The sequence below is a fragment of the Coregonus lavaretus genome (genome assembly GCF_964263955.1).
Source record: "Coregonus lavaretus genome assembly, contig: HAP1_SCAFFOLD_3846, whole genome shotgun sequence".
Taxonomy (NCBI): Eukaryota; Metazoa; Chordata; class Actinopteri; order Salmoniformes; family Salmonidae; genus Coregonus; species Coregonus lavaretus.
The window spans coordinates 29,273-44,726 of NW_028163975.1; the positions used below are offsets into that span (position 1 = coordinate 29,273).

General features: G+C 44.9%; 1 protein-coding gene across 1 annotated transcript in view; it reads right to left on the reverse strand.

Annotated features, from left to right (window-relative positions):
- Positions 1-15,454, reverse strand: part of LOC311117609 (dedicator of cytokinesis protein 3-like) — a gene marked incomplete at both ends in the record, with an annotated part of 41,137 nt that overhangs the window by 14,307 nt on the left and 11,376 nt on the right. Inside the window, 16 exons of the mRNA XM_084192544.1 lie at positions 23-123; positions 605-680; positions 847-941; positions 1,041-1,139; positions 1,233-1,379; positions 1,999-2,126; positions 2,322-2,514; positions 3,744-3,914; positions 5,873-5,954; positions 13,223-13,323; positions 13,533-13,616; positions 13,941-14,038; positions 14,177-14,348; positions 14,462-14,568; positions 14,719-14,881; positions 15,172-15,296. Of these exons, the coding sequence (XP_084048670.1) occupies positions 23-123; positions 605-680; positions 847-941; positions 1,041-1,139; positions 1,233-1,379; positions 1,999-2,126; positions 2,322-2,514; positions 3,744-3,914; positions 5,873-5,954; positions 13,223-13,323; positions 13,533-13,616; positions 13,941-14,038; positions 14,177-14,348; positions 14,462-14,568; positions 14,719-14,881; positions 15,172-15,296 (1,942 nt within the window). The remainder of the gene's footprint in view (positions 1-22; positions 124-604; positions 681-846; positions 942-1,040; positions 1,140-1,232; positions 1,380-1,998; positions 2,127-2,321; positions 2,515-3,743; positions 3,915-5,872; positions 5,955-13,222; positions 13,324-13,532; positions 13,617-13,940; positions 14,039-14,176; positions 14,349-14,461; positions 14,569-14,718; positions 14,882-15,171; positions 15,297-15,454) is intronic.

Here is a 15,454-nt window from a genome sequence, read left to right on the forward strand (position 1 = left end):
CATGTGATGGAGAGGTTCTTACTTGTCCAGGACTTTCTTCCTCTTGGTCTGGGTCAGGGGCTCCAGCTGCAGACTGGGCTGGTTGATGTACAGGACCGTCAGGCTGAAGAAAGAGTTCCACACCTGAGAGAGAGAACATGCACATCAGACACGTGTTCAAATTCCCTTTAACGGCAAAGATCTATCTATCTATTGTATCTATTATATCTACTGTATCTATCTATCTTTTATATCTATCTATCTATCTATCTATCTATCTATCTATCTATCTATCTATCTATCTATATCTATCTATCTATATAGGCCTACATCTTAGCATTGTTGCCACTTTTACATTTCACCATCAGGTTATGCATTTCCATAGTTTCCCTCCAGCCATGAATCCAGGTTGAACCAACTGAGACACATAAGACTAGAGAGGTGTAACACAGAATGACAGCATAATGTTGTTAGGAAACCGTGGAGTCCTTAGTGAACAGAGAAAGACATGGAGAGAACAGCAGTTTCAGGGTCGACTTCTCCGGGATATTTAAGGCTCTATTGTTTACTTGCTTACTGCTGTTGTTCAACATGACACTTCTTGTTTCTCTACAGAGGCACGTACCTTGAAGTCAAAATCCACCTCGGAGAAGTTCTTCTGTAACGCTGGGGACAGGTACTGTGTTGTCACCACAATGACACTGCAGAAGGAGTCACAGCAAAACGTTATGATAAAAATAGTCTTGTCTACACAAACGTCACCTGCTATCAGCATAAGGACTTCCATCTCATAGCTGTATATGTTCCCTTATCTCTTATAGGAGGCCATATGAAGGCAGTGTTACAGGTCATGTGAGTCAGACTTACTGACTGGTCAGAAGCCTCATGACACTCCAGTCTCGGGGGAAGATGGTGAGCTTCATCAGGTTCCGGAACACACAAAAGATCTTCAACAGGAACTCCTGGAAGTCAATGGATGTAGTGTGTATTGTGCCCATTACCATGTACATATTACAGCTCAGCCCCGGGTTCCTCAGTCAGACTGAGACTGCAGCTCTCACCTTGAGTTCCTCTTTGCTGTGGAAGTTGTTGAGCAGGTGGTGGAAGTGGACCTCTGTCATTTGTCTGAGTAGGGACAGCAGAGTGGACACATACTCCCCCTGGACAGGCAGAAACACATCCATATTAGTGAGGTTCCATGCATTACAAAACAGTATATTGTTTATGTAGTGTAGGAGAGGAGAATCTCTGACCGTGATCTCAGCCGTGCACTGGGGGCAGCGCTGCCCCCTAGCTGTCTCCAGAGACTGAGACTTGGACATGATGGACAACAGAGTCTGGAGCAGAACATCCAACAGGCTCTCCACCATCATCTCTACCTCCTCCTGAACAGAAGACTCCTAGGAAGAGAGAGAGCGAAAAACAGAGAGGAGGACAGAAACGATGGGGGAGAGGTGAGGAAATAGGAAGGAGATAGGGGGAAGGGCAGAGAGAGAGATAGAGCGAAGGAGAGAAGAGGAGGAAAGAGAGAGAGAGATCGAGCAAGAAGGAATTCAATGAATAATTGATGAATTTGTATAAGCCGCTCGACAGACCAATTAAAATATGAATTCCGCACTGAACGTAAAGTGGCCTACAAAATAATGCTTTGACAATAATGTCTGAACAATGACATGGTGTTATGCTTGCCTTAACAAGTCTTGGCAGTGTATAAAGTTTTATCAACTACTCAGTCATCCCATCTTTAATTCCATTTGATACAGAAAATGTGAAAAGGATGTTTAGCTGGGATTACTATAGATACACTACTGTAGGTGTTATAGTAACCAGTTTTGGTACCAGCTTCTGTTACAGAGAAGTAGCCCCTAACCACTGATACAGGGTCAGATATAATTCCATCCCCCTAATGATTATGATTAGGACTGGGGGTAGGATCATCTGATCCTAGATTTGTGGTTAAGGACAACTTCTACCTCCAACCTCTACTACTGCAGTAGATTCAGTGGTGATGTGATGTACCATAGCGCTGGTCTTGATGATGGAGAAGATGCTGGTGAGGATTCCTGAGCAGATCAGCAGCTCCCTCTGCTGGCGCAGGTGCAGGTGGATGTGATGCAGGACCACCGGCAGCAAAATACTACGAGACTCTGAGATGGGGTGAGAAAGGTAGAGGGGAAGAGAATGGGAGGAGTATGGAGAGAGAGGGAGAGGGGGAGAGAGTGAAGGATCAATTGTAGAAAGATTGATGAAACCATCTATTACAGTCCCACTTTAGGAGCATCTAACAGTGTTCACAGTTTCATTTGGTGTTAGTAAAGTTGTCCTGTAGTCTTTAGGCTTACCAGGGAAGAAGAAGAGCCTGCTCTCGACGGTGCGGGCGATGGACTGCAGTTTGACCACGTCCATAGACTGACCGATATCCACTGTACTGGGCATGCTCCCCAGGGTGCCCCGGACGTACTCAGCCACCTCCTGCACCGTGAACATCTGCAGCAGCTCGTCAAAGATGTCTGGGAAACTGTTCAATAACGCCGCCTGACAGGGTCAAGGAGAAGAGAGAAGAAGGGAAGGAGAGAAAAGGAGAACAGACAGACAGACAGAGGGAGACAGAGAGGCAAAGAGAGAAGGGTAGAGAGACAGGGAGGAGCAGGTCTAGATCATTTGTATTCCTCCATTCTATAAATGACACTATGCCATAAGGGAGTTATATGACTGTAACATACATACAGGGATACATACGTCTTATAAGGACCATAAGAAGAACATAAACCAAAACAGGGCAGGTGACATGTATCTTATCGAGGGAGGTTGACAGCTGACAGAGAGAAACTGCTGCACTGGGTGACCAACACAAGGTGGCGCTGTGACTAACTGAGACAGGAGAGAGCCCTGGAGCATGACTACCATAGAAAGGCATGCAGTTGATCACAACAGTAAAATGAGGGATCAGAGCAAAAATAAAATGATACAGATTATATCAGTGGAGGCTGGTGGGAGGAGCTATATAGGAGGACGGGCTCATTGTAATAGCTGAAACATGTGGTTTCCATATGTTTGATAACCTTCCATTTATTCCATTCCAGCCATTACAATGAGCCTGTCCTCCTATAGCTCCTCCCACCAGCCTCCACTGAATGATATATGCAATAAAGGTTGGCTTTGGGAACTATAACTGATCAATGCACCCTCATACCAGGTAATTGAATGCATAAAAAAAAAAGATGAATAAGATATTTGGCTACAGAAGTGCCATTTCTTACCGATCTCTACAGCTTCCGTTCAAAAACAAATCCTGTGAAATGACATCAACACATACTGGAGGAGTTACTGTCTAGCTACAGTGGCTATAGTTGGCTAACGAACTAGCTACGTTGATCATGGCGCGCATGACCAGAATTACACATCAATAAACAACCAAAGGCACACCCCGTTTCTGTTTGAAAATTGTGAAAGAGGCGAAGTTGGACTGTTTTTCGTGCCCAGAGTCGACCTTTAAAGTGCATTACAGGCAAGCAACCGATAGAAATGAAACAATACATGAAATCAATGACAAATTAGTGATAAATGAATAACTAAATTGAATCAAAGCAAAATGAACACAAATATAGAACTAAGGAGATGATACATTCATAATAGTCCAGTCACAATGCACTGATTTGTCTATGTAGAATAGGAGGGCAATCCCCAAGGTCAAGAACTCTAACATCTCGGCCTTCTGGGATAAAGACAAGCTAGGGACAGACCGGAAGTGCTGATGTTCTGACCTGTGTGAAGACGAGGGTCTCAGAGCTGCGGCTGTCCAGACTCAACACAAAGCGGATGGACTGGAAGAGCTCCTGGATGCTGGCTCTGAACAGCTCCTCCTCCATACCACAGGTCGCCCGCGAGTACAGGATCCGAGACTGGATGATAAACTTCAACAGGTACTCCAGAGCCTGCAGGTTGGACAGAGGACGGAACAGGTACAATTACCTTTAAAATACAATTATCTTTATATTATGTGTGGTGTGGTGGTTTGAGTTGGGTTGTGTTCCTTTCTTTAGGCCTTGTAATACAATATCCCTTTACATGACCACTACAGCATCAAAGAGCAAACCTCGGTATCATAATTAATGTCAGTATTCTGCAATGCAAACATATCAATACATATTGATGATTCCCTGTCATAAGATATCTCTAGTCTTCATCCATTTGGAAACCTCCCCTGATCTACCATGGCTTTAGATTACACTGCCTATTTGACATTCAAGTCATATTTCCTTTCATCTATAGGCGTGAGGTCTAAACGTTGCATGTTTGGTAAAGAAATGCATGTTGGGAGTGTCTAACAGTGTGTGGGTTCACTCTGTTTGTCCAGACCTCCTCTCATGGCCTGATGTGATGTGAGCCTTACCCTCATGGCCTCCTGGATGTGGTCCTGTCTGACAACCTCAGATGTGATGTGAGCCTTACCCTCATGGCCTCCTGGATGTGATCCTGTCTGACAACAGATGTGATGTGATGTGAGCCTTACCCTCAAGCCTCCTGGATGTGGTCCTGTCTGACAACCTCAGATGTGATGTGAGCCTTACCCTCATGGCCTCCCGGATGTGATCCTGTCTGACAACAGATGTGATGTGATGTGAGCCTTACCCTCATGGCCTCCTGGATGTGGTCCTGTCTGACAACCTCAGATGTGATGTGAGCCTTACCCTCATGGCCTCCCGGATGTGATCCTGTCTGACAACAGATGTGATGTGATGTGAGCCTTACCATCATGGCCTCCTGGATGTGGGCTTGCCTGACCACCTTAGATGTGATGTGATGTGAGCCTTACCCTCATGGCCTCATGGATGTGATCCTGTCTGACAACAGATGTGATGTGAGCCTTACCATCATGGCCTCCTGGATGTGGGCTTGCCTGAACACCTTAGATGTGATGTGATGTGAGCCTTACCCTCATGGCCTCCTGGATGTGGTCCTGTCTGACAACCTCAGGTGAGATGTGATATGAGCCTTACCATCATGGCCTCCTGGATGTGGTCCTGTCTGACAACAGATGTGATGTGAGCCTTACCCTCATGGCCTCCTGGATATGATCCTGTCTGACAACAGATGTGATGTGATGTGAGCCTTACCATCATGGCCTCCTGGATGTGGGCTTGCCTGAACACCTTAGATGTGATGTGATGTGAGCCTTACCCTCATGGCCTCCTGGATGTGGTCCTGTCTGACAACCTCAGGTGAGATGTGATGTGAGCCTTACCATCATGGCCTCCTGGATGTGGTCCTGTCTGACAACAGATGTGATGTGAGCCTTACCCTCATGGCCTCCTGGATGTGGTCTTGTCTGACAACAGATGTGATGTGATCCTTACCCTCATGGCCTCCTGGATGTGATCCTGTCTAACAACCTCAGTTGTGATGTGAGCCTTACCATCATGGCCTCCTGGATGTGGTCCTTTCTGACAACAGATGTGATGTGAGCCTTACCCTCATGGCCTCCTGGATATGATCCTGTCTGACAACAGATGTGATGTGATGTGAGCCTTACCATCATGGCCTCCTGGATGTGGGCTTGCCTGAACACCTTAGATGTGATGTGATGTGAGCCTTACCCTCATGGCCTCCTGGATGTGGTCCTGTCTGACAACCTCAGGTGAGATGTGATGTGAGCCTTACCATCATGGCCTCCTGGATGTGGTCCTGTCTGACAACAGATGTGATGTGAGCCTTACCCTCATGGCCTCCTGGATGTGGTCTTGTCTGACAACAGATGTGATGTGATCCTTACCCTCATGGCCTCCTGGATGTGATCCTGTCTAACAACCTCAGTTGTGATGTGAGCCTTACCATCATGGCCTCCTGGATGTGGTCCTTTCTGACAACAGACGTGATGTAATGTGAGCCTTACCCTCATGGCCTCCTGGATGTGATCCTGTCTGACAACCTCAGCAGAGCGGTCCATGTACCACTTCAGACAGCGAATCAGCTCTCTACAAGAACACAGAGTAAAGAGTGTTAAACATGGGGTTTCCCATGGCCATGTAAGACAAAGAAAATGTACACTGGTGTCATATATAGTCAGGTCCAACATTATTGGCACCCTTGATAAAGATAAGCAAAAATAACTGTATAAAATAAATAATTCAAATACTGAGCTATATTGGATATCTTGATATTATATACAGTTGAAGTCGGAAGTTTACATACACCTTAGCCAAATACATTTAAACTCAGTTTTTCACAATTCCTGACATTTAATCCTAGTAGAAATTCCCTGTCTTAGTTCAGTTAGGATCACCGCTTTATTTTAAGAATGTGAAATGTCAGAATAATAGTAGAGAGAATTATTTATTTCAGCTTTTATTTATTTCATCACATTCCCAGTGGGTCAGAAGTTTACACACACAATTAATTAGTATTTGGTAGCATTGCCTTTAAATTGTTTAACTTGGGTCAAACATTTCGGGTAGCCTTCCACAAGCTTCCCACCATAAGTTGGGTGAATTTTGGTCCATTCCTCCTGACAGAGCTGGTGTAACTGAGTCAGGTTTGTAGGCCTCCTTGCTTGCACACGCTTTTTCAGTTCTGCCCACAAAGTTTCTATAGGATTGAGGTCAGGGATTTGTGATGGCCACTCCAATACCTTGACTTTGTTGTCCTTAAGCCATTTTGCCACAACTTTGGAAGTATGCTTGAAGTCATTGTCCATTTGGAAGACCCATTTGTCTTGAGATGTTACTTCAATATATCCACATAACTTTCCTTCCTCATGATGCCATCTATTTTGTGAAGTGCCCCAGTCCCTCCTGCAGCAAAGCACCCCCACAGCATGATGCTGCCACCCCCATGCTTCACGGTTGGGATGGTGTTCTTCGGCTTGCAAGCTACCCCCTTTTTCCTACAAACATAACGATGGTCATTATGGCCAAACAGTTCTATTTTTGTTTCATCAGACCAGAGGACATTTCTCCAAAAAGTACGATCTTTGTACCCATGTGCAGGTGCAAACCGTTGTCTGGCTTTTTTATGGCGGTTTTGGAGCAGTGGCTTCTTCCTTGCTGAGCGGCCTTTCAGGTTATGTCGATATAAGACTTGTTTTACTGTGGATATAGATACTTTTGTACCTGTTTCCTCCAGCATCTTCACAAGGTCCTTTGCTGTTGTTCTAGGATTGATTTGCACTTTTCGCACCAAAGTACGTTCATCTCTAGGAGACAGAACGCGTCTCCTTCCTGAGCGGTATGATGGCTGCATGGTCCCATGGTGTTTATACTTGGGTACTATTGTTTGTACAGATGAACGTGGTACCTTCAGGCGTTTGGAAATTGCTCCCAAGGATGAACCAGACTTGTGGAGGTCTACAATTCTTTTTCTGAGGTCTTGGCTGATTTCTTTTGATTTTCCTATGATGTCAAGCAATGAGGCACTGAGTTTGAAGGTAGGTCTTGAAATACATCCACAGGTACACCTCCAATTGACTCAAATTATGTCAATTAGCCTATCAGAAGCTTCTAAAGCCATGGCATCATTTTCTGGAATTTACCAAGCTGTTTAAAGGCACAGTCAACTTAGTGTATGTACACTTCTGACCCACTGGAATTGTGATACAGTGAATTATAAGTTAAATAATCTGTCTGTAAACAATTGTTGGAAAAATGACTTGTGTCATGCACCAAGTAGATGTCCTAACCAACTTGCCAAAACTATAGTTTGTTAACAAGAAATGTGTGTAGTGGTTAAAAAACTAGTTTTAATGACTCCAAACTAAGTGTCTGTAAACTTCCGACTTCAACTGTATTACGTGTGTGTGGTGTGGTGGTTTGAGTTGGGTTGTGTTCCTTTCTTTAGGCTTTGTAATACAATATCCATTTACATGACCACTACAGCATCAAAGAGCAAATCATTATTAATGTCAACATTCTGCAATGCAAACATATCATAACATACTGATGATTCCCTGTAATAAGATATCCCTAGTCTTCATCCATCTGGAAACCTCCTCTGATCCACCATGGCTTTAGATTACACTGTCTAAAGCTTTAGATTAGTTTTATGAGTTGGAGAACACATTAGGAGGGATCTTAGACCCTTCCTCCATACAGAATCCTTCCAGATCCTTGATATCCTTTGTCTACACTTATGGACTGCCCTCTTCAATTCAAACCACAGGTTTTCAATGGGTTTCAAGTCCGGAGACTGAGATGGCCATTGCAAAATTATTTTGTGGCCAAATAACAATTTCTTTGTGGATTTTGATGTGTGCTTGGGGTTATTGTCTTGCTGGAAGATCCACTTGTGGCCAAGTTTCAGCCTCCTGGCAGAGGCAACCAGGTTTTTGGCTTAAATGTCCTGGTACTGGGTAAAGTTCATGCTGCTGTTGATCTTAAAGGGATACTTCGGGATTTTGGCAATGAGGCCCTTTATTTACTTCCCCAGAGTCAGATGAACTCGTGGACACCATTTGTATGTCTCTGTGTCCAGTATGAAGGAAGTTAGAAGCAGTGGCGTAAAGTACTTAAGCAAAATACTTTAAAGTACTACTTAAGTCATTTTTTGGGGTATCTTTACTATTTATATTTTTGACAACTTTTACTTTTACTTCAGTACATTCCTAAAGAAAATAATGTACTTTTTACTCCTCCCTCTCTGTGGATGACTTCGTCAACCATTTTGAAAAGAAGGTTGACGACATCCGATCCTCATTTACTAAGTCAAATGACACCGCTGGTCCTGCTCACACTGCCCTACCCTATGCTTTGACTTTTTTCTCCCCTCTCTCTCCAGATGAAATCTTGCCACTTGTGACGGCCGGCCGCCCAACAACCTGCCCGCTTGACCCTATCCCCTCCTCTCTTCTCCAGACTATTTCCGGAGACCTTCTCCCTTACCTCACCTCGCTCATCAACTCATCCTTGACCGCTGGCTATGTCACTTCCATCTTCAAGAGAGCGAGAGTTGCACCCCTCCTCAAAAAACCTACACTCGATCCCTCCGATGTCAGCAACTACAGACCAGTATCCCTTCTTTCTTTTCTCTCCAAAACTCTTGAGCGTGCCGTCTCTAGCCAACTCTCCTGCTATCTCTCTCAGTTGATCCAAACCAGTCAGGCTTCAAGGCTGGTCATTCAACTGAGACTGCTCTTCTCTGTGTCACGGAGGCTCTCTGCACTGCTAAAGCTAACTCTCTCTCCTCTGCTCTTATCCTTCTAGACCTATCTGCTGCCTTTGATACTGTGAACCATCAGATCCTCCTCTCCACCCTCTCCGAGTTGGGCATCTCCGGCGCTGCTCACTCTTGCATTGCGTCCTACCTGACAGGTCGCTCCTACCAGGTGGCGTGGCGAGAATCTGTCTCCGCAGCACGTGCTCTCACCACTGGTGTCCCCCAGGGCTCAGTTCTAGGACCTCTCCTATTCTCTCTATACACCAAGTCACTTGGCTCTGTCATATCCTCACATGGTCTATCCTATCATTGCTACGCAGATGACACACAATTCATTTTCTCCTTTCCCCCTTCTGATAACCAGGTGGCGAATCGCATCTCTGCATGTCTGGCAGACATATCAGTGTGGATGTCGGATCACCACCTCAAGCTGAACCTCGGCAAAATGGAGCTGCTCTTCCTCCCGGGGAAGGACTGCCCGCTCCATGATCTCGCCATCACGGTTGACAACTCCATTGTGTCCTCCTCCCAGAGTGCAAAGAACCTTGGCGTGACCCTGGACAACACCCTGTCGTTCTCCGCTAACATCAAAGCGGTGACCCGATCCTGCAGGTTCATGCTCTACAACATTCGCAGAGTACGACCCTACCTTACACAGAAAGCGGCACAGGTCCTAATCCAGGCACTTGTCATCTCCCATCTGGATTACTGCAACTCGCTGTTGGCTGGGCTCCCTGCCCGTGCCATTAAACCCCTACAACTTATCCAGAACGCTGCTGCCCTTCTGGTGTTCAACCTTCCCAAGTTCTCTCATGTCACCCCGCTCCTCCGCACACTCCACTGGCTTCCAGTTGAAGCTCGCATCTACTACAAAACCATGGTGCTTGCCTATGGAGCTGTGAGGGGAACGGCACCTCCTTACCTTCAGGCTCTGATCAGACCCTACACCCAAACAAGGGCACTACGTTCATCCACCTCTGGCCTGCTAGCCCCCCTACCTCTACGGAAGCACAGTTCCCACTCAGCCCAGTCAAAGCTATTCGCTGCTCTGGCACCCCAATGGTGGAACAAGCTCCCCCACGACAGCGGAGTCACTGACCACCTTCCGGAGACACTTGAAACCCCCCCCCCCCCCCTCATAAAAAAAAAAGAAAAAAAGGGGGTGGTTGTCCAACTGGCTATCCTAAGTTGAATGCACCAATTTGTAAGTCACTCTGGATAAGAGCGTCTGCTAAATGACGTAAATGTAAATGTAAAAAATAAAAATTTCCTGACACCCAAAAGTAAATTATAAGTATTTTGAATACTTAGCAGGACCGGAAAATGGTCAAATTCCCACACTTATCAAGAGAATATCCCTGGTCCTCCCTACTGCCTCTGATCGAGCGGACTCACTAAACACAAATTATTCATTTGTAAATTATGTCTGAGTTTTGGAGTGTGCCCCTGGCTATCCGTAAATTAACAAAAACAAGAATATTGTGCCATCTGGTTTGCTTAATATAAAACATTTGAAATGATTTATACCTTTACTTTTACTGTTCGCTGCTCTGGCACCCCAATGGTGGAACAAGCTCCCTCACGACGCCAGGACAGCGGAGTCACTCACCACCTTCCGGAGACATTTGAAACCCCACCTCTTTAAGGAATACCTGGGATAGGATAAAGTAATCCTTCTACCCCCCCCTTACCCCACCCCACCCCCCCCTCCAAAAAAATAAAAATAAATAAACAAATGTAAACATTGCAAAGTGGTTATCCCACTGGCTATAAGGTGAATGCACCCATTTGTAAGTCACTCTGGATAAGAGCGTCTGCTAAATTACGTAAATGTAAATACTTTTGATACTTAAGTATATTTTTGTAATTACATTTACTTTTGATACTTAAGTATATTTAAAAACCAAATACTTTTAGTATTTTACTCAAGTAGTATTTTACTGGGTGACTTTCACTTTTACTTTTACACAATTAATGGAAGTCTATGGGTATATCCTAGCATGCTGATATCTCCTAACATGCTCCTAGCATGTACAGTGCATTCAGAAAGTATTCCGACTTTTCCACATTTTGTTACGTTACAGCCTTATTCTAAAATTGATAAAAGTATTATTTTTCCTCATCAATCTACTCACAATAACCCATAATGACAAAGCAAAAACAGGTTAAAAATAATAATAATGAAATATCACATTTACATAAGTACTCAGACCCTTTACTCAGTACTTTGTTGAAGCACCTTTGGCAGAGATTACAGCCTTGACTCTTCTGACTCTTCTGATGCTACAAGCTTGGTACCCCTGTATTTGAGGAGTTTTTCCCATTCTTCTCTGCAGATCCTCTCAAGCTCTGTCAGGTTGGATGGGGAGAGTCGCTGCACAGCTATTTTCAGGTCTCTCCAGAGATGTTCGATCGGGTTCAAGTCCGGGCTCTGGCTGGGCCACTCAAGGACATTCAGAGACTTGTCCCGAAGCCACTACTACGTTGTCTTGGCTGTGTGCCTAGGGTCGTTGTCCTGTTGGAAGGTGAACCTTTGCCCCAGTCTGAGGTCATGAGCGCTTTGGAGCAGGTTTTCATCAAGGATCTCTCTGTACTTTGCTCCGTTCATCTTTCCCTTGATCCTGACTAGTCTCCCAGTCCCTGCCGCTGAAAAACATCCCCACAGCATGATGCTGCCACCACCATGCTTCACCGTAGGGATGGTGCCAAGTTTCCTCCAGACGCGACGCTTGGCATTCAGGCAAAATAGTTAAATCTTGGTTTCATCAGACCAGAGAATCTTGTTTCTCATGGTGTGAGTCCTTTAGGTGCATTTTGGCAAACTCCAAGCGGGCTGTCATGTGCCTTTTACTGAGGAGTAGGGCTGTTGCGGTGATCGTATTACCGCCACACCGGCGGTCATGAGTCATGAAGGCCGTCAAATTCCACGTGACCATTTAGTCACGGTAATTACGCTTCTCCAAGCTCTGATGCTGCTGATGGTCATTAGTAGCCTACCAAACTTGCTAACTGCCTGGTACTCAGCACTCTATTCAATGTCTACTTCACATTGGTTCAATGCAATTTCATTGAAATGACGTTGAAAACATTGATTCAACCAATGTGTGCCCAGTGTCATCCAACAAATGTAAATGCCTGGAGTTTGCTAAAAGGTATTGGCACTTGGATTGGAAGCGGTGCTTTGGTCAGATGACATGAAAATAGAGCTCTTTGCCCACGCACACCAGTGGTGGGTTTGGCGTCGAAATGAGAATGCATGAGCAGAAAATAACCCCATACCTACTTTAAAATATGGTGTTGGATCTTTGATGTTATGGGGCTATTTTGCTTTTTAAGGTCAACAGCAGCATGAACTTTAAACAGTACCAGGACATTTTAGCCAAAAACCTGGTTGCCTCTGCCAGGAGGCTGAAAGTTGGCCACAAGTGGATCTTCCTGCAAGACAATAACCCCAAGCACACATCAAAATCTACAAAGAAATGGTTAATTGGCCACAAAATCAACATTTGCAATGGCCATCTCAGTCTCCGGACTTGAAACCCATTGAAAACCTGTGGTTTGAAATTAAAAAGGCAGTCAATAAGTGCAGCTGAAGGATATCAAGGATCTGGAAGGATTCTGTATGGAGGAAGGGTCTAAAATCCCTTCCTCCACACATAATCCAACTCAAAAAAACATTTTAGAAAAAGGCTTAGTGCCGGTATCCTCACATGGTGAGGTATTGAACGGTATTGAAAACAGGGGTGTCAACCATTTTGACCCCTAACTTTTTGAGAATTTTTTGTATTATCTCTTTCTCTGAGCAATTGTATTAGTATAAAATAATATAATTTCCCAATGTTTTTGAGCATGCAATATAGCTCAGTATATGAATTATTTATTTTAAACAGTCTTATTTGCTCATCTTTATCAAGGGTGCCAATAATTTTGTACCTGACTGTATTTCTGTATTTTTGCAGAGAGCAAGACTAATGTCATATAATAAATTATTAGCTAAACAAAAGTTTCTATGGGTTCCACTCAGCAACATGATACCAACATCAAGACCTCTCAAATACCATAGAAGCCCGTTGTAATGGTGGAAGTGGTACATTACTTGTAGGCCAGAGCTCCTGCAAAGTGGTTCTGTATGTAGGCCTCCATCACAGGCCGGAAGTGGTAGAAACGACTGTCCCTGAGCAGGTTGATGATAAACACCTGAGGGCAGACAGACAGACAGACAGACAGACAGATGGGAAAACAGAAGATACGGTTTCGCCATACTGGAGAAAATGTGAGTATGCTGCAGCCACACACACATGCAATCATGCACACTCTCACACATCTGAGTCACACACATACATAAACACACACACACACTATATTCCATTACATTGAATGAGGTTGATCTCTCCATCTTGACTTACCAATGACTGGAAAACCAGTGGTCCGTATTTATCTGTGTTGTCATCCAGGAGACAAAATAGTGTATCCAGGACATCTCGTAGGAACTGCAGGGGAGAGGAGCCAGCTCAATCATTAAACCAGGGGTGCCAAACTCATTCCATGGTGGGCCTAGTGTCTGCTGGTTTTAGTTTTTCTTTTCAATTAAGACCTAGAACACCAGGTGAGGGGAGTTCCTTACTAATTAGTGACCTTAATTCATCAATCAAGTACAAGGGAGGAGCAAAAACCCGCAGACGCTAGGCCCTCCATGGAATGAGTTTGACACGTGCATTACACCATCATAGTTCCCCAAACCCAATAACATAGGCTAGTCACAGATCTGTTAGTGTTTGGTCAAACAACAAAGAGGAGTCTTTCCTAGATGTTACCTTTACAATATCCTCTCCATTGATGTGGCGTAGTCGACCCAGGATGTCTAACACCCTGTCAGGATGGGCTTTCCAGTTCAGCAGAGCCAGGAGGTCCACTGGAAACAGAGCAGAATAGAATAGAATAGACACAAAAACATGTGTGAAGCTCTGGGTAAAGATGGAGGCTAGGCTAGTCAACGGTCTGTTATAGAGTGTGGTGAGATGTACAGTACAGTGTAGTGAGCTGGCCTTACCGTTCTGAGTGAGCTTGGTGGAGCAGAGCTGTGTGGAGACCCAGAAGGTCTCCTTGGGGTTCCTCTGGAAGGGCAGGGTGGAGGGCAGGTTGGGGCAGCTGTTGAAGTCCTCTTTACAGCAGGGCATGCTCAGGTACAGGCCCTGGTTACTGAACGTTGCATTCTCATCACACTGGGCAACAGAGGCACAACAGAGAAATGTGTTAGATAGAAATTACAGAGAATAATGTAGAATATGCTATATTCAAACCTGTGTGTGCATGTCTGTGTCATCTATGACCCCACCTTATAGACATAGAGCTCATGACTCTCGTCTGACAGCGTGGTCCCATCCTCCCTCATCAGAGGAGTGAAGGCAAACCCAAACAGCTTCTTCTCCCCTTTGTCTTTAGCTGAGGAGAGGCACAAAGGCATTACTGTAAGGTTTATACCATCTACACAGCATAAACAATACAGACACAATTCTCTATTGCTATCAAGTTAGTAATAATGGTAACAATAACAACTGTATTTCTAAATCCTGTCCAGTGTTGTTGACATACTGGAACAGTGTCGGAACTCAAAGCGCAGGTGTGATCCTCTGAAGTGGTCTATGGGGATGGGTAGTTTAATCATCTCACTCCAGCGAGGGCTGTTGTTGTGGTACAGGACAAAGGAGCGGTGCTCACTGGTGTTGGGCTCCCCACTACCCAGACTGATACAGTCCTGATGTGGGGAATAGAGAGAGGACAGGCACTCTTTAGAATGGATGGATGGATGGATGGATGGATGGATGGATGGATGGATGGATGGATGGATGGATGGATGGATGGATGGATGGATGGATGTTGGATGGATGGATGGATGGATGGATGGATGGATGGATGGATGGATGGATGGATGGATGGATGGATGGATAGATGGATAGATGGATAGATGGATAATGGTGTAATGGTCTGTCAAATGGTTGAAATCCAAATCAATTACGACAAACCAACAGAAATGTTCTCTCTTACCTTAAGTGTGTCCCCATCGGCGTAAAGCACATACACAGTGACCTCAATGTTTTTCTGGACACTCTTGCCCCCCCTCTCAAAGTCCCCTCGCTCCAGGGTCAGGTACAGGTCATTACGAGTGTCACCTTGGATAAGGACACACAGTCAAGCCATGACAGTGTTCTGTTCTAGAGAATTATCTCTCTACAGTGTCCGTACAGTTCAGAGGAACAGGCCTTAGAATGCCCACGAGACAATAACATCTCTACAAGTTCCAAGCCTAGGACAAAACCGAATTAATGTT